The 19,881-nt window shown below is 38.7% G+C and overlaps 1 protein-coding gene across 1 annotated transcript; it reads left to right on the forward strand.

The window, feature by feature from the left end:
• Window positions 1-269: 269 nt before the first annotated feature.
• On the forward strand, window positions 270-19,594 carry ZBTB10 (zinc finger and BTB domain containing 10; the record flags this gene model as incomplete). Its single annotated transcript, XM_010145325.1, has 4 exons — window positions 270-1,167; window positions 13,473-13,646; window positions 15,743-15,918; window positions 18,664-19,594. Coding segments are annotated over 4 exons (1,554 nt in total), but the record flags the coding sequence as incomplete, so codon positions are not given.
• Window positions 19,595-19,881: the final 287 nt, after the last annotated feature.

The following is a 19,881-nucleotide window of genomic DNA, read 5'->3' on the forward strand; positions in this document are numbered from 1 at the left end:
CATTCACTTTGCCCTGAAGGCAATTCTGTTAGTTCTGGGTTCGTTTCAGATTTGGGGGTGGAGGGTGCAAAATGAGATCATGATTCTTAGTTTTCAGAAATATTTTAAAATTACATATTCGTGCCTGCATTTATGGCCAAGAACATTAAAAAAATCGTTTGAATAACATTATCTTCTTACGTTTATTTTCATATCCTTATTATAGTGTTGGAGGACTAAGGAGAGCATTCATTAAGAGCTAATTGTGGTTGTGGTTTTTCTAATTGCAGGAGTCGGAGTTACCAGCAGAACTGAATAATGAAGGATACTGTGATTTTAACAGCAGGCCAAATGAGAACTCTTATTGCTATCAGCTCCTGCAAGAGCTCAATGAGCAGAGGAAGAAAGGCATTCTTTGTGATGTTAATATTGTGGTGAGTGGAAGGGTCTTCAGAGCTCACAAGAACATCCTGGTTGCAGGCAGCCGCTTCTTTAAGACTCTGTATTGCTTTACAAACAAAGAAAGCCGTAACCAAACCACTGTTACCTATTTAGACGTTGTTGCTGTTCAAGGTTTTTCTGTCATCTTGGACTTCTTATATTCTGGTAACCTTGTGCTTACGAGCCAAAATGCCATTGAAGTGATGTCGGTGGCCAGCTACCTTCAGATGACGGAGGTTGTGCAGTCCTGCCGCAACTTCATTAAAGATGCCTTAAACATAAGTATAAAATCAGAAGCTCCAGAGACCGTTGTCGTGGATTACAACAGAAGATCTGTTAGTAGGGACGGTTTGTCTCCAAGGGATCAGAAAGTTGCCAGCTTCTGGGCAACACGAAACCTTACCAACTTGGCAAGTAGCATAAAAACTGAGAATGATAGTTACTCTATTGATGAGTCCCAAATGGAAAGCTACCAAATGAATGACTGCAGTTGGGTCCAGGACAGCTCACCTGAAATGGCCGAAAATGAATCTCAAGGTGAGGGAAAAGTTTTTGTATGGAATGACATGGGCGCACAGGGACAATCAGGTCAAGAACCTGGAAAAGGAAGAAGGAAAAATCAAACTGCAAAGAGATTTATTTACAATATACCACCTAATACTGAAGAGAACTCAGAAGATTGTTCAGTGTTGCAACCGTCAGTCCCATATCCAGAAGAAGATCTGTCATTTATTAAAGAAGAAACAGGTAAATATTGCTTAATGTTGATCATGTCATTTGAAAACTAAATTATTTAATAAAGTACATGACAATATAACTTTATAATAAAAATATGTTGGATATGGTCTTTTAGTAAAGTCAGCACAGCAATCAGTAACCTGATTCTCCACCTTGGGGCACAACAGTGTATCTTCACCTGGCAGTGCTGTGCTGTGCACTATGTAAGATGCTGCTTGCAACTGACTCTTGAGTTGGGAATCCTTATCAGCTGGTAAAAGTGAAATTCTGACATTTAATCTGTAGTCACTATTAGGCACAAAATCAAGGGGTGATAACTGCTGGGTAATGATGTTAGCTGGTTGCACAGAGAGATAGGGCCTTTATAATTTCCTTCCCTACATTAGCAAAAGATTTTTCTAGTAATCTCCCTCACCTGAATATCACCCAGAAACATATGTCAGCTTTCCACTGCTGTTTGTTGTAGGGTTATGTGGGAAGCTATGAAATGGAGTAGTCCTGGCTAGTGTAGTAGAAACTTTTGAAGCAGATTTGTGAAATAGATTGGGAAGAGATGCCACAATGACACATAGGAGAGGGAGTATATAGTTTTTTTAACTGTTCTTTAATAGAATAGTTCAACAACAACAAAAAACAGTAGATGAATAAAAAATTCAGAGTGACTGAATTCATAGGATTTTTCTTTTAAGTATCTATGGTTAATGTAAATGCTAGAATAAGATTAAATATCTGTTCATTAAACAAATGCACTCAAATTATAAGCAGACTGTTCACAGTGTAATTGGGATTTGAGGCTATGTAAGTTCAGGTTTTTATTTTTTAAATTATTATACTGTATGAATAGTTGAAGTATATGTTTGAAGTACTGCTGTTTACCTTTTAGATGAATTAGCAGTTTTGAAAACTTATCCCAATTTAGGAGTCAAAGGATTTGAGACATAGCCGGAGCAAAGTTCTTTAGATGTGTCTGTTTCTAAGACATTTTAAAATGTATACCCCCTTGAGACATTAAAGGACTGTGGATATTCTCTGCTTTTCAGGTTCAAGAGGTAGAATTAAGAGGGGAAATAAAAAAAAAATCAGCACTCACACCTGTGGGTATAGAGTATTTCTGGTTTGGTGGTGTGTTTTTTTTTTTTTTTTTTTTTTCTGTGACCAAAGATTTGAATGAAACCTGAGTTCTGGGAGGATCTCGGACCGTTTTGGTGTTGTGTTTTTTTTTTTTTTTTTTTTCCTGTGACACAAGATTTGAATGCAACCTGAGTTCTGGGAGGATCTAGGAACCTGTATTTGTTTTGGTGAAAAGAAGGATTGCCGTAGTTTCTTCCTGTATTCCCAGACTTGTTTAAAAACGAGGCTGAAACATCTTTTCAGTAGTGGCAGGGACAGGCCATTTCTCCTGGGCCCCTGTCGTGCCCTCTACCTACAGTGTTATCGATGCCTGTCTCTGTGGCTGGCAGCTGCTGAGGTGTGAGCAAGCAATAACTGAATGAACTGCAGTCCAGCAGAGGGCACGTGGTGACTCTGCTGTACTGTACCCATATATACGCACGAGCACCACAATGACATTTGACAATACGGAGTGATGCAGACTGGAGCCACAGATGTGTACATCTGGCACACGAGTAGGAGCAGCTGGTACAAGATACGCCCATATAGTTAGCCAGTAGTGTGGCACAACAGGAGCAGCTCTGGAGAAGCAGCTCTGCTGAAGAGGTAACATTCATTCTGTAAATGCTTCAGTGGGTCTGCTTTAAGTAAAGCACCTTTAGATGTGTATAGTGGGGATGCTGGGTGCGGCATGGAAGTGGCAGCAGAGAGTCTGGAGCAAGAACTGACGACCTGTGTGTTAATTACATAATCACAGAATTTCTGATACAGTTTAGCATGTGACTTCTGTTTCTGATTTATGAGGTAGACCTTCAATCTCTGTTACTGTTAGGAATACCACAGAGACTATTTCTACTAAATGATGTCCCCAGCAACAGAAATTAATACATGTTTGCATTTTGCAGAATTTGAATATGTGCTGTGGAGCTTTCTTGAAGAAATAATGGAGTATATGGGCAGTTCAGTAATGATTGAACAAGTTTAGTCCTTGTTCAGGTTTTTTGGAGCAGAAGCATCAAGAGTTCCAGTAACACATTCTGCTAAAGAAATAAATTACAAAAATTGTCCATGCAACAACATCTTGATGAAAAGAGGTGTATTAGAGGCTTTTGAGGCACGCTAAATTTGTGCTGTGGAGTCTGTTGAAAACTGTTGAAAGTACAATGTATGCAGGGGGGAGTTTATTTTATTGGACTATAAATGAATGTGAACTAATGATCTCCTTGGTACTTTCAGAGCACAACATAAGTGGTCCCAAGTAAATAATTATGTTTTCTGAGTGTTAGAACTATTTTGAAAGCAATATCTAATACTTCTATAAAAAGATCTTCGCTTTTACGAAATTCTTACGTGCATGTTCATTGTTTGAAACAAGAAGAGATATTGGAAGTAGGGCTTGGTATAGCTTGCTTCACTCGTAGTCTGTGCTTCAGCGTTGGGTGTTCTTTTTCCTCTATTGCTGGCTAGCTTTTTCTTTGCTCTGAGGATAGATTCCACTCTTAAATATTCTTTTTCTTAATTTCTCCCTCTAAAGAAAAGGTGGAAGAGGGAGGAGTGTAGAATTGGAAGAATGACAGGAATGAGTTGTAGAGTAACCTGCAGGTTATACGGTAACTTTTTAGCTGTGGATTAAATTTCTTTGTGGAGCTGGAAAAACTACCCCAAAAAATAGGCACTGGGAATTAAAAATGGATAAGAAAATATCTTCTGGAATAGATACAAGACAGTGCTGTGAGAAGAAGAAAGAATAAATTCTTATGATGAAAGCTAGGGCTGTCCCTTTGGTTGCTAAAAGGAAAAGAACCCATGTGCTGATGGGGATAACCAGCACCAGCTGTGCTGGTTGTGAGATGTCCAGTGAATTGCTATGTCCTTGATCATGGTTTTGGGTTGTCTGGTGTTTTTGTGAAGAGAAAGAAATATCATAGATATGGTGACAGGGAAGCTTATTTAAGAATAAGCTCCTCTCACTACAAAAATTTATGCCAGAAGCCACTACTTTGAATTCCATAATAAATGGACTTTCCAGATGGGTACTGCTAGGGAAGTATTAGATATTCAACAATACAACGATTCTGAACTGTCTGCTACCCCTCTTCTTGTCCCAGTAAAGCAAATACATTAAACGGCTTTTGTCGAATGTGAGTTTTCCTGCGGGTATCCATAAGGATATCTCAACTTCTCCTTCCTCTCACCCCATGTGGCCAGTGAGTTTATATTTAACACCTACAATTAACCATGTACCATGGTGAAAATAACAGTGCAATCAGTCAACATCTCTTAGTTTCCAGTTCATGAAAGATCAGTGATTCTAATTCATCATCTTTTTAACATCTGTTCATAGTTTTCTATGAATTTTTATCACTTCTTAAATTTATTTTTCATTTGGATTTGTTTCTTGGACTACAAGTGTCCTATCCTCAGGCTTCAGAACACAACTCTGAAGTACTGCTTATGCTTTCCAGAGCTGACCATGTTGATTCTTAGGAGACTTGTGTGTAATATTCCACTAGCCTATGAAGCTACCACCAGATTTTCAGGTTAGATAGTGCTGTGTCATATACTGTGTTTGTGGTGGGGTTGAGGGAAAGGATAACAAGGGCAGGATGAAAACAGCCCTTTTGTGGAACAAGAGGGTTCCTGAATGATTTTTTTAGGGTGTCCTTGGGGATGTGATTCAGCTTGCTGTAAAAGCAACTGCTTTTCAGAAGCAGCTGCTAAACCCGTTTACAAAAAAATGCAGTGTTGGTTACAGTTTTTCTCATGACGTGAGGGAGCAGCATCACACAAGTTGATCAGGACTTTAGAACAATGGAAGGTAACTTTGTATTTGGAGAAATCAAGATTTATGGACTTATCTGGACACGTATCTATTTCTTGTACTGATAAACCCCACTTGGATGTCTGAGTTACAGATTAAAAAAAATAGTATAAGCAAACTAAGCTTTTTTTCCTACTCTTGCATGGTACTATGACTCCCAGATCTCCAGCCGATAAACTAATTGATTAAATTGTTTAATGGACCTTTAACCTCTTTATTTTTTCACAATTCTCTATGTAACCTGGTATTAAAGGTCCCATGGATATTTAGAAGTCATCTGAAGAGTACAACATCCGAGGGTCGACCTCTTCCCCATTCATTAAATTTACCTCTCCCAAGCATGATCCCAAAGACAAGCAGATTCTGACATTCTCATGGTATGGTTGACTACTGACCTTGCAACTGTAAGCAATATTCTGTGTATTACTGTTGTGGTGTTTGGGGATTTTTTTACAAAAAAAGGCAGGCAAGCAAGGTTGGATGGGTTGGGGAAGAAGGTTATGTGGTGTCTACAGACCTTTTTTGTGTTTTTGTGTCTCGGTGCAATTGAAGTGCAGGCAATACATTCACTTTTGAAAAATTATCAATCTGAAGTGCTGTGTTGGTCTTTCTGCTACCTCATTTATGAAGTAGTGATGATGATGGCAACAACTCCATGAGTAAAGATGAGAGGCTGTGTATCCTTGTGATTTATTTGGAACATATAACTCCAGCCACAGAAGTTAGCTGTGCTATTTCTTCAGCCACCTTCCCTCCTGCATTTCAAAGATGTAGCTCAGTAAGACAAATCTGATTAATTTTATCACATGCTAAGCAGTGAAAGTGTTCTTATTGCAGATGTTTCAGATCCTGTTGGATTATGGTTGATTTTCAGAGTAGCATGGAGCTTTTTTAAACTATCATGAAGATTAGACTACAACTCTAAAAAAAGTTCTTTAAAAAGTGTGTTTTCCAGATAGTAATTACCCTAGAAAATAAAGTCTTGTTTTTATTCACAGCCCCCTTATCTCCTACATGCTTGCCTTCACATGCCTGTTCATTCCCATATGATATTTCTGGAACTAAAAGACTGCTGAAGGACTTCTAAAAATATACTTTACACCTTCACTGACATACAGTACAGGAAAAACAACACTAGGTTTCTTATTTAACCTGTAGGTCTTTTATGTTGGTAGGTCTATCCAGTTCAGTTGCACCACTATGACTCCCTGTGAGAGCCCTCTTATGCTAGAGTGACTGTGTCATGTAAGTTTATGGAAGTATAAACTGATCAGTTTTTCAGTTACTCTGAGCTTACAAGCCTTAGCGTATTTAGTGCTTTTAGGGTTTTGGGGGTTTTTTTAATTTGAGGGAAAGGATAGTTCATTATCAGTGTTGGTAACTGAGTAGTATAGGTTTTAAGTGGCATATAGTTTGACTAGAAGATGGTTGCTTCAGCTTCTGTTTCAAATTGTCTGTCTTCCCGAGTTGTTTTGCTTGGTTGCTGGGTTTGCTGCCCAGTCATTTATTCTTCGTTTACATTCTGAAATTCTTGTGTACTGAGCTTGGAGTCGTTTTTTGGGGTGGAGGAAAGAGGCTGGCAGCATTTCTTACTTGTGCCAGTTTCTGGCAGGTATCTGTAAATATATCCAACCAAAAATGTGTTCATAGTTTAGAAGGTTTATACGAAATGTGGAATGCTATAGCATAGGATGTTTATTCTGTGCATTTACTGTAATACTCATTGTAGTACTGCAGCATGCGTGCATTGGTAGGAGTACAGCTTTAGTAGAAAATTTCCCTTGAACAACTATCCTTCATTGGTGCAGTTTTGTTATTTAGAAGCTTCCTCCTGTCATACTGGGAACAATGGAGAGAGGGTAGTTAGCAAGATCAGAGCTGCTGTTTTTATTGTAAAAATGAAATCACAGTTGCAGAACTTTAGTCACTTCTGGGTATTCTCAGGGCTCGCAGAGGGGTGTGGAGGGCTTGAGGGGACATTTTAAAAAACATGGTCTTTAAAGCTGGAAAAACCCCAGTTTATTAAGCAGCAGTTGTCTTTTCATACAGATGATCTGACTATGAAAGTATGAGCTTCATAAAAGTTCCAATCTTTTACATATTTGATTGCTTGGGACTTGAGTTGATCTGCTTTCCTTAGGGTGTAATGTTGCATCTTACTTTGTAAGGAGGGCATGGCACCAGTCTGGCAACCTTGGTTTGTCATGTACCCCCAGATCTTATGCAGAATTCCCAAGGAAGTACCTGGGATGGGTTTTTTGTTTAATTGGGTTGGGGTTGTGGGTTTTTTTGTTTTGTCTTTGTCATTGAGGGGAGTTTTGTTGGTATTTTTATAGATTTGAGCCTCTGTACCCTAGTTTTCTTCAAAGTCCAGTGTAAAGGCAAAATCCCTTGGACAAAGTTAGCCTTTGGCAAAGTAAGTCTGGAATGAACGATACTGAAATGCCAGTTCAACACAAGAGTTCTTGGTCAATTATGCTATTGCTTCTACAATTACCTGCGATTAGAGAAGCCGATGTGAAGATTGCTTTAGCATTTTCTTTCAATTGTTTTAGTATAGAAAGTTGTTTGTACCAAAATGGTCTCTACACAGCAATGGTATCTCTGCTTATGTCTTTACATAAGAATAAATACAAGTGAAGATCTGCACTGGTTCTTGGTGTACGCTTTAAATATAAGACTTGATGAAGGGGGCATGTGAAATGTTTATATTAGAAAGTCTTTGAGTTGCTTCTCGAATACTTGAGAAAGCTCTCGAGGAACATCCTTAAATTGTCTTGTTTGCAGTATTCATCTTTTGGCCCTAGGTCTCACAACATATTCCAGAAGTTTATGGATTAAGGTGTTTTCTTTAAAGTCAAGAAGAGCCATTTTCCTGAAAATAGCTTTCTGAGACTCCTACTGTTTAACATCTTCATCAGTGATCACGATAGTACGACAGAAGACGCTATCAGCAAGTTTGCAGATGGTGTCAGATTGGTGGGAATGGTTGATACGCTAGAAGGCAAGGCTGGGCTGTTGTTCAGATGGACCTCATCATTTCATAGGAAGTGGCCAACAGGACCCCCCAAGATGCCGTGCAAAGACAAATGTCAAGTTCTGTATCTCTAAGTAACAACTCTGTGCATCAGTACAAAGTGAGTGCTGAGTCACTGTGTAGTAACTGAGGAAGAGAACCAAGGGGTCCTTGTGGACAGTAAGCTGAATGTAAGTCAGTAGTGCATCTTAGGAGCAATGAAGGCCAGCCTCATAACGGTGGTATGTGCAAGAACATAGCCAGCAGGCTGAGGGAAGTGATAATAATATGCCTGTACTGAGGACTGCAAGACCACATTTGCCCCAGTTTCAGGCAGTCTAGAACAAGAAAGGTGCTGGCAAGCTGGAGAAAGTCCAGTGGCACTGGACTGGGAGGGGCACTAAGGTGTTTAGGGGGATGAAGAACCTGTTCAAGAAGCTGAGGAACTGAATTTATTTAGTATAGAGAAGACTGAGGGATCTACCTGCTGTCTTCTGCCACGTTAAGGGCGGTAGAATGAACACAGGTGCTTTTCAGAGGTGCATAAGGAAAGGGCAGGAGTCAGTTGTCACAAGTTGCAGCTAAGGAAATTGCAGTTGTGGAGAAAACTGTTGTCCATGAGAGCAGTTGTGTTGGAACAGGTTGCTTATAGGGTTTATGGAATCTCACATCCTTGTAGATACTTACGACTTTGTGAGGTCCAAACCAACCTACAATTTTGAAGTGAGCCATAATGTGAGCAAGAACGAGGTGACCTTCAGAGGTCTCTCAGTCCTAAGCTTTTGTTTCAAGTCTGTGATAGTCTTGTGTGATAGTGATATCCCTGAGAACAATAACTCCCCTACAAATAAATGGTCTACATGAAAAGTGTCTCGTTTTACTGATGTAGCATTTGTGGGGAGAGATCAGCAAAATGGCTTTCTAATGTGAATGGCACCCTGTTCCCAGGGAGGAATTTTTCAGGGAATATAATAAGTTGAAAAAGCAAGTGGATGATATATTTGACATCAGCTGATGATCATCTGACAGGTTAGTTGGTGGTAGATGTGTCTCCATAGTCAAGACAATAAACCGTTTTTTCATGAATGAGAAATAGTAAAAATGAAGAGCAGTTGGGGTCACTACACAGAAGTTTGAGTAAGATTGCATTGGCAAAATGGCTTGTCTGAGCTGTCTGTTCCAAGAGGTAGTTGAGACTGCCCTGGTTTGACCCCTTTTTAGAAGCAAGGTTAAAGATATGAGTAATACTCTGAGAACAAATGGAGTACAATATATTTTCTTTCCCCCACCTTCCCAGTGTGTCAGTCTTGGCAGTGCTGGTGTTTTCTGTTACCTAACATAAGCAACAAATCCAGCTCTCTATCAGCAATCCAGATTGTATCAGTAGATTACCACTGCTCTCTTTACAATCCTTGAAAGCTATGGCCTAATCACTTACCCTGTCTACTTTCTGTCATTTTTGATTGATTAGAATGAGCAATCGGTGTCAGAAAACCTGGTGGAAAAATAGTAGTATTCAATTTTCTCTTCTTATGGCACTGTTTTTAGTTGTTAAGACTTATAAAGAAAACAGAAGTTAAGCTCCTTACAGGCAATGGTATCTAATGTGAAGTTTTGTATCTTCTCCCTCAGCATGCCCTGTGTCCATATCCCTTTCTGTAATGACCTGTTCAACAGCTTCTGTTGATCTCATTAATCTCCTCGATCACCTACTCAGTAACGTCTCCTTTTCTTCCTAAAGAATCAGCATATTTCTGGTTACAGAAAAAGAACAAAGCTAAGGATGCTTCTCCTCAGATGTCATCTCTTGCTGGTGATACTCCTCTGTGTCTTGCCTTCCAGAATAAAAATCAGTGTGTCTGACTTCTGGTTGCCCTTTTTCCTGAAAACAGATAGAGTAGAACATAAAATATTTCCATTAAGTTTTTTTTAGTTGTATAAAAGCCTACACAACCACTTCATTTTATTTTGGATTGTCTTTATCTCTTCTCAAACTGACATCTTGAGAATTTTAGTGCTGATAGTTAATCAGCTTATTTGTATTCTGATTTATTTTTATTATTTGGGTTTTTAAGACCAGATTACTGATAGAAACCTCTGTGCAAGGTAGAAAAATGGATAGATGTTGGAGGATAATTGACGTTTGAATTACTAACTTAGGTATCAGCTAAACAGTAAAAAGGTATCCATAGAGCAGAGAAAAGCTGTGGTCAGATGACCTGGTCTGGAGACAGAACGTTATTACTTCTGATTACCCTCTTGCTCTTTTTTTTCTTTATTTCCTAGAGGTCTTTCTCACTGCTGTCTGTATTTCCCCCGTTGCACCCCACCTCCAGCCTACCAGTACAACTACATATGTAGTTGCTTTTAGTCTCCTATCAAAATCGTCTGGGTTTAAGTAAACAGCTTAGCTAGCTGATCGTGGTATCTGCAGTTTTGCAAGCAGGTTTCAGGGGGCAGTAGGCTGGGTGGGAGAAGATGTTATGAGCCACAGAGGTCCATAACATCTTGCAGTTGGCTCAGCTACAGTCTGAAGCTTACCTGACTGTAGGCTATATAACCACCTGGGGAAACTAGTAGAGGCTTGGTATTGCACTTCCAGTTCCCAGTCTATGTGTAATTCATGTCTTTCCCATATGGATAAGCCATTAGACATTAAAAATGCTTTGTTTGTTGTTTAATTTTGAGCACATTATATGTGTACTTGATCTAGAAAGCAAGTTTTCTAGGCCAATGAATTATTCCAAGAATAAGCATTAGAGTTCATTGTGATCTACTTAGTCCTGTACTATGCAGAGACTGAAGTGTCTGTGGCAAACTCTTATCTCTTGTGGTATATGTGCCGCTGTTCTTTCGTGTTGTAGCAGGTCTTCCCTTCGAATCGGAGGTGGAAAGATTTAGTAGCTATTATCTACCTTAGACTGCAGCCCTTAAGTCTCTGGCTCTGTGCCAGGTCTTATGCTAAGATCTAGACCTGTGCAGGGATTTGAGCTCCTAACTCCCCTTGAAATTCAATTACCAGATATGAGCATAAATATTCCTAATGAAATTTAATTTGTGTTCTCTTGGATCCAGCAGAACTGTCAAAAGTGACAGTGTTACAAGTGTGCTCAGCTTGGTACAGCTCTTACTTATGGTCAGTCTTTGTATGTTTATTTTGAAGGAAGCTATGCAATATTGCCTATACACAGGATATAAGTTTCATCTGTGAACAGTAAAGGCTTGGTCTGTTGATCTTACAGATAGTCCTCCCATAAGGGGGAAAAAGGTGATTAAAATGTTTTGATCACTGATCTTCCACTGGTCAGCCAGAGACAGGACAGTTCTGTTACAGAGGAAAAAACCTATAAAGAAAAGGCATAATATTTAAAATGATTATAAAAGTTCTTTTTTCCTCTGCTGGATCATGAAGTCTGCTTTCATTTGGAGGCTTTTAGCTTTGAGGTCAAGTCATCTTTGCTCTTGCCCAGAACTATACAACACTGCTTCCTCACTAATCCTGCCTAGTGTATTACAGAAGGAGGTTTTACTGCTCACCTCAAAGGAATGTGTAGTTGGCATGTCCATAGCCATCTGTGTTCTGTTCCTTGAGCTGTTGTGAGATGCCGTTGCTGGAGTCCATAGCTCCAAATTAGTGTAAGGACCTCTTGCCACTTTTGGACATAACAATAGTTATTAGAGTCTGTAATTAAAAAAATATGTATCTTCCTCACTACTCCTTTTTTTTAAAAGGAGAAGGAGATTTATTCCCTGTCCCTCCCCCTTCTTTTATTCTATACTGAAATAGCTAGATAGGTAAGCTAAAATACTGGGATTCCTCTTCCTTTGAGCACACAAGCTCTGCTTTTCAGAAGCTTTCGTGGAATACCTAGTTTGGCAGTCATGATCCAGCTTGCTTATCATTTGTCATTGTCTAACAGACGGGACAGAATTGCAAGCTTCCTATTTGTTAATTGAGTTCTTTTTGAACGGTTGTCTTATTTTACAGATGAAACCACTGCTGCCAACTGTAACACTGCCTGAGCAGTAAATGCAAACAGCTGTATATGTCTAATGCTGTCAGGATTTATAATCTGTATGTTTCCCTGTCACTTGTGTTTCAGTATGCAGTTTTCCACTAGCTGAATGAAGTTCTAGTGTAAACTAAGAATTTCCTTTCCCAGAAAAATCCTTAGAATGAGCAGCATAGAAACCGAGGAAAAAGTGTTTGGACTATTAAAATGTACAGTGTCAGGCTTGAAAGTAAAAATGTATTTATTTGCTATGAAGCCCTTCACAAGACTTTTCACAACAGTGACGTTGGGAATCCAGCACCATCCAAACAAATAAAAGGAAATCTGCCAGTTTCCACTGCAGTTTGTTTATTTAACAACTGTGTGCCTGTGAGGACAGTAAGGGATTTATGAGTTCTTGTTTTCCAACAAACTCCTGTCTTGGGGATTGGGGAGAACATTGATTTGCACTCTTGCCAGAAGAGTCTTTGCCCCACAAATAAATTTTGTCAAATGCCTAGTGCAGCTTTCTTGTGTACTATTTATAGTTCTCTTCTCTGTGCTGTGTAATAGTAATTCCATATTCACTTGTGCGATTCTTAGTTGTTCCAGAAGTGTAGAATTAAACAAGCAAGGGTCTTTTTCTTTTTAAGGCACTTCTCACTTCTGAATTACTTTGTTCTTTTAAAGAGGGGAAAAAGCTACAGAGACCGTGTAAACTGCATGAAGTGCTTGTCCAAAGACCAAATGTAAATATGCAAACTAGTCTTTTAAGCTGGTATATTCCAAGTAATTACGGTCTCTTGAATTGATGTGGCTATAGTAATGGAGATGATTATTCCAAAAAGGATTTGGACATAAGTGTAGAATACTTCATATAAAGTAAAGGTATTTAAGCCAATTTATATACCACTGTGGTATTTTAAGGCAATAAAGAAAAATCACACTTCCAGTAGAAAATATATGGTTTTGTACTAGCCAGACTGCCTGTGGTAGACCAGATGAAGTCACCGCACAAAGCAGTTGTAAAGAGAATCCAATGGTAAACTTTTTAGTGCTGTCACGATAGGGAGGGAATAAATATCCTTACCATAGAAGTTCCTGTATGAAAAAGGCTTTGAATTTTTCTCAGAATGGGGGGAAGAAATGATGCCGTGAATAATAGTCCAAAGATCTTAATTTCATTGGAATTAGGAAGGGATGCAGTTACTTCTTGATTTCAGTATTGAAGATTATGTAGGGGGAAAGAAGATTATAATTGCTATATTAAGGTTTGAAACTTTCTTTTGTCACGGTTTAAAAAGGATGTATATTTTGCTGAACAACATGACTGATTAGAACTCGGAAAACTAAAGTGAGACTATGTCTGTAATAGGTACTTCGAGTGACTTCAAGTATGGACTGCTGCCGGGTACTTCGAGTGACTTCAAGTATGGACTGCTGCCGGGTACTTCGAGTGACTTCAAGTATGGACTGCTGCCGGGTACTTCAAGTGACTTCAAATATGGACTGCTGCCAGAATCTTGGCCAAAAGAAGCTTGGGAAAATGGCAAGTATATCTGATGGAGAGGAGGTTGTTTTTTGCCTCTGATAGGGGTTCTTCATCTTCTGTGTCACTGTTTGATAATATTTGATAAATTTGTGTGGAGATTTATAAGATTAAGTGTTTATATAATATTCCATATCGTTTCCCTTTCTGGGTAATGTAAATAGGAGTACTTTCTTGAAGGGAGGAAAGGAATTCAAATGTATGGAAAAGTAAAGACAGAACATAATTTGTATCAGCTCTTGTATTATGCCCGAATATGAAGATACCTGAGGTCTTTAATGATAGCTGCTTTTTTTCCCCCCTTAGTAAGCTAACTATAGATAAACAAACTTTGAAATTGAACACTTGGATGGTGAAGACATAAAATTAAATGCAATTTTAAAAGTAGATCTGTAAGCATATGTCTCACTATTAAAAATAAAAACTTCATTGCAATAAAGGTTTTGAATTCAATGCAGCCATAACTAAAGCCCTCTTCAGTCAAACCTTTTGTTAAATAACTTACCCTTTCACTGCTTGTGCCTTTCTTAGTAGTTCAAGCAAGCAATTATCTCTAATTATTTTTGCATCTGAAAACATACCAAAAAAACCCCCACCACATCTAAAATAAATATTGCTAGATCCTTAACATACATGTAGCCTTCAGTAAAAAGAGGAACTTAAGGACTGGGTAATAGAAACACCCACCTTTTCCCTTAACTTTGAGCTATTCCTGGGATGTCATTTATGGTTTACTTTAAATATTTTGGGTTTTGCAGCAGAAGAAGTTGGGTAGTCAGAAGGTGAAATTCATTAGCAGGCAAGGGATTAGGACTCAGGTCTTAGGAGGTCTGCCTGTTCTTAAACCATTAAATTCCCTTATATCTTACAGCCCTGATATTTGCCCGTCTGTCATACCTGTTGATAAGACAATTTAAAACCTTTTTTGAATTTATTTTTCTTCATAGAAGCTAGAATTTATTTTTCTTTATATAATGTGACATTACGTTGACATGCAGCTTGCATGAGTCCTCCAATATACCAAGGCAAACTTCTGAATATTAGAAAATCTAACTTCTTTATGAAGGATTTTGAAGCTGGGAGGAGGCATCTTAGGGACAGGCGTGCGGGCCCGTGCACGTAACTCAAATTGCTTCTGCTTTTTTCCTGCCAGCACGAATATTAGAAATGCTTATGCATATCATCATATAGCCTTAGCCAGTGCGTTTCAGATGCTTCTAGATGTTCATAAATTATCTCACCTGTAGTCAGTTGAATCAGTACCCTGTTCTAAAAGTACTCCTTGTATTTCTGCGTGGTCTTCGTGGCTGTCACAGCATCCTGTGCTTTTTTCTCTCTCTCTCTCTGTAATAGGCAGCTGTAATAAACCTGTTTTGCACATACCCTTTGAGCAAATTGTATCCTTGGTTCAAGGATACGTAAATAGCTTGCTCTCATCATAAGGTAGAAGAGGGTTATCAGTACTTCCAGATTTTTTTTTTTCTGCTCTCTTTATTTTTGTCTAACAGTAGAGAAAAATAGACTTAAGGTAGAGAATAGTCAAGATCTGAACCAATACCTTGCCTTTTTAGTGATTTCAGAATTATGCTACCTCTTACTGTCCTACTCTTTTTGTCAGTATTTGTTCTTGCTTAGTTATACTTTCTGGTTTTTAATTTATTTGCAGAGTCAAATCTTAGGCAGTTGTGCACATAATTCTAAATAGAATATTGGGAGAGATGATTGTAACTAAACGCTGCAGAGCTAGAGTGTTTTCTAGTCCAGAACAAAGTGTTTTCTAGTATAGGTGACCTCTAGAAAATGGAATAATGCAAACTTATAGCTAACCTACTCTGATTCACGAAATAAGACTTCTTCTAAAAGAATTGATCCATACCTCTGTAGCAAAAATTCCTTGGTTACAAGGAGGTATTTTTCTAGCAAGATCATACATGCAGAACTTACTAGTATTTGTGGTTTCTGCAGGCAGGCATTTGGCTGATGAAAAGTCGTGCTGTATTGTTTTGGCACCTGTTTGGTTTTGTACACCAGACAGAACATATTGAAATAGTTTTTTGCATTTCATCATCTTTTTTTCTTGATGGCTTATCTTGTAGGTGATTCCTCTGCTTTAATCATGAACAAGTTGAAGTGTCCACACTGTAATTATGTAGCCAAATACAGAAGAACACTAAAGAGACACTTGCTCATTCACACAGGCGTGAGATCTTTCAGTTGTGACATCTGTGGGAAGCTGTTTACTCGAAGAGAGCATGTAAAGAGACATTCCTTGGTAGGTAACCTCAAGTGTGTGTGTGTGTGTATTTAAGCACATTAGAGTGGCTTTTTATGGTTTTTTTTCAGACATTTTAGAAGTTGGGAGAAACACTGTTCTCTGATTTGCCATAATGTAAATTGTTTTATCTGAGTCTAAAATGGATGAAGATAAACATCTGTCATAACTATACCTCATATATCTTAATGGAAAATGCAGTATCTATTGAGACAGTCACTGGAATTCTGACAGATATAATTTTAAGGTGATTTTGAAAGTGACGTGCTAAAGAGATGCAGTGTATGTAAGTATTCTGTAGATAGTGAAAGGGAATTTTGGCTTAGTGTTACTGTAACAGAATAGCACATCTTCTTGTTCCATAATGCTGCATCACCATTTTCTGTGAGGACACCCTGTTAATTGGCTATTGCAAAAATTCTTGGGGTAGTGCTGAAATACAACACTATAGCTTTGGCTAGTTGTGAAGTATCTGCTTTAAGATTTAGGAGAGGACGAAAACTATCTGAGATCAAAAAGTAAATGTCCTCCTGACATTTTTTTGCATTCTGCCAAAACCCTAATCAGCAGTTGAATGTCCCTGTCATGTACCCTGTACATGTTGCATAGCTCAGGATTTGACTTGGCTACTGATTATCTCAGGATCCAGAGAAAGTATTGTCTGTCTTGGGTATTTTGCAGGTACTTTGTATCTGATTTGTAAGTAAATAAATACTTTATTTTAATACATACTGTATAAAATCCAAGTGATGTTTTACGGGAGTAATAAAAACAAGATCATATTGGTGGTGAGAAGGTAATACATTTCTCCAAGCTGTGATTTTAAACTCGTTTTGCAGATACTCAAAATAGGTTAGTACATGGAGTGGGGTAAATGCACTTTACTTGCCCATTTTGGTAGTTTTTCTTAGTCCTTCGAGAATGAATGGACCACCTTGCTCCCTCATGAAGGAGTTCCACGTGTCTCCGTCAGCCTCTTTGCAGTTGCGTTTTTGTTCCTCAGAGTATAGGAAGTGATTGTAAGCATTCAAGTTTTAATGCAGATGCAGGAAACATCTTGGGCGTGAGTCTTTCTTTCTTTTCCTGTTTGTGCTGTCGTGAAGTGGACTTTCTGTTAGCCAGTAATATTATTTAAAAGTAAATAATAACCTGAGTTGTATCAGGATATAATTCTAGAAAGTATTTATAACACCACTGTTGTAATTTTAGGTATTCCTACCTGCTCTACAGGTAGGAAAGGCATATATTAAAACTCCTACATAAATTCTAGAACCAGTATGTTTCTTATGTTATGGAATTCTCTCATCTGAGGTATCTTTTCACCTTGCTGCTGCCTTTCTTCCTCCTCCCATACCACCTGGTGAAGGCTTAGATTCCTGAAGGGACAGGAGTACCTATGATGCTACAGGGTCTGAAGGACATTTTGTTCTTGTAATGTATGCGGATGGCAGTGAGGGAGGTGGTGATGGTCCAGGGCAGCCCTGTGGCCAGGCAGAGGAGGTTAAATCATTATCACCTTGCTGGGGGTGATACTGTGTAAAATGTTGCAGCAGCTACTCCTTTTGTGGCTCACCAGAGAAGATAGCAACAGTGGGTGGTAGCCAGTCTGCCAGGAAGAAAAGAGTGGGACTGCAGCTTTTCGTCCTGCAGTATTTGACTAGATCTTGTAGCTGAAGAATTTTTTTCCTTCCAGGGAAGGAGATGAAGTCAGTCAGGGTGAAAATAGCTATAGAGTGAGCCCCTGTGCTTTATCTGAAGCTTGCTTTCCCTGATGGAGCTAGAACGCCCTTTTTTGTTTGTTAGTTTAGGGTTTTTTCTTCTTAAATCCCATCTCCATTCAACAAATGTCTCAAATGTTCTGCTTTGCATGAAACATCATAACAAGTCTAGAGGCTGAGGAAAAAACACGTAGTATTAGCTGTATAGAGTATACACTGGGACTGAAGTAACTGTTTGTATCTTGACCTTGGGGTTTTTTCCCCTCATCTGGGTGATAATTTCTATTTTATCTAAAATAGGAACTTTATCAATGTGACCTCAAAGGAGATATTTAAGCACATGGTAATAATCTGTTGTGGGGTACACTGGACAAAAGAAAGAAGTCTTCAACTTAACTTTTTCCCAAATGATAACTACTATATATCATTGCTGAGTTCAATTAGTTGTACCAGTAACATGCTTCCAAATTAGGGTCAACAATAGCCTTCTAATGTTATGCAAAAGCTCACTCTACAAACAGGATAATTCACCAAAGGGACCTGGAAAGATGTTGGCTGTGACTTTTTTGGGAGGGAGGTGTCATGGAAGAAGTATCTTGCTCTTTGAATTCACACAGACTTTAACCCCTGCTTGTTCTTAACGTTTGTAGGACTTAAAGTCATAAAGGCAGATTTCTAAATGAGAGATGACTGTGTGCAACATAAGTGCTTACACTGTTCCTGTTGCCTTTCAGAGCCTTGTTCTGTACAGTGAGTAGTCATAAAAAGAACATTCGCCTGCTTATGGAACAGGCAGCTGTTCAGCACGCGGCTGAACAGTAAGCAGGTAGTTTGGTTGTGAGCAATAGCTCACGTAGTCAGAATGGATCTCTAGTAGTACTTTGCTTTCTCCAAACAGCGTTGAGCTATTTTTGGAAGAGTTCAATAAAAGAATTTTTCTGTTAGTAATTATTAATAGTTTTCTAGTACTATATGCAAATGCAACCCGTTATGCATATTTTCAGCTGTTAATATTTCTCTTCCATAGGTGCATAAAAAGGATAAAAAGTATAAATGTATGGTCTGTAAGAAGATTTTCATGCTAGCAGCCAGCGTTGGAATAAGACATGGATCACGGCGTTACGGAGTTTGTGTAGACTGTGCGGATAAATCTCAGCCTGGAGGGCAAGAGGGAGCAGACCAGGTGCAGGACACGGATTTCCCTAGGGATGAAGAATATGAGGAAAATGAAGTGGGAGAAGGTGATGAGGAGCTTGGTGATGATGTAGAAGAACAGAATGACCAGTCTCGATGGGATGAATCTGGGGAAGTTTGTATGCCTTTAGATGACTGACAGAGCAAATGACTTCAAGGTGCCACAAGTGGACACTATACGGATTGACTATTTGAATTTTTGGACTGAAGGCTTGCGAAATATGGTACAGGCTGGATGGTAGTTATGTTGCTGTGAAAAATGTAGGGTCAAAGCCTTATAGCAAAAAAGGATTATTAATTTTTTTATGATATTTGCACAGGACTGTACAGCATACAACCATTTGGTTGAATTATACAGAGTCCTCACATCTACAGTCAGTTATCAAAAGAAAAATGTATTTTTTATTATTTATAGGATATAGCTCCTTGGGTCCTATTCAGACATAGTAGTAACTGTACTTATGTTACACATTCATGTATCTGTTAACATGAATGAAAAAAATTGCAAATTGGTATGGAAATACAAAGACAGCTTTCCCAAATCCACTCGTACTTTGTCAGTGAACCAGTGAAGCTAATTTGGGCTAGTGGCTCTTGCTTCTGCAAGCATGTCTTTGCCCTACAAATCTTACCTCTCCCCTACTCTGATAGGTGAAAGCCAATCATTTAAATATGCATCACAGATAATGCCAACACTGTGTTGGAATTTGGTTTTATAACGTTTGGCTCTATGCTGGCAGGTGGCATAGGTGATAAGCACTGGAGAAGTTAATAATAGCATTAATTTAGTGTCTGTTTCTTCACAGTTTTGAATTGTTAAGAAAGCTGTTATTGATTCATCACTTCCAAAATGATCTTGCAAAAATGATCTTAGTCAAAAGAGGTAGTCATGCTAAAAGGTGTCCGGTGTGATAATGTTTCCTCCCTTCTCTAAGAGCCCCACCCCCCCAAACTTTTTGACTTCCCTGGTGTATACCTCAGTCCCACAGAATAAAAATACAAGGAATGGAGAAAGTGTCATATTAAACAACTGTTTGGTTGATAATTTCTT

This window comes from Buceros rhinoceros, unplaced genomic scaffold (assembly GCF_000710305.1).
Source record: "Buceros rhinoceros silvestris isolate BGI_N320 unplaced genomic scaffold, ASM71030v1 scaffold8711, whole genome shotgun sequence".
NCBI classification, from domain to species: Eukaryota; Metazoa; Chordata; class Aves; order Bucerotiformes; family Bucerotidae; genus Buceros; species Buceros rhinoceros.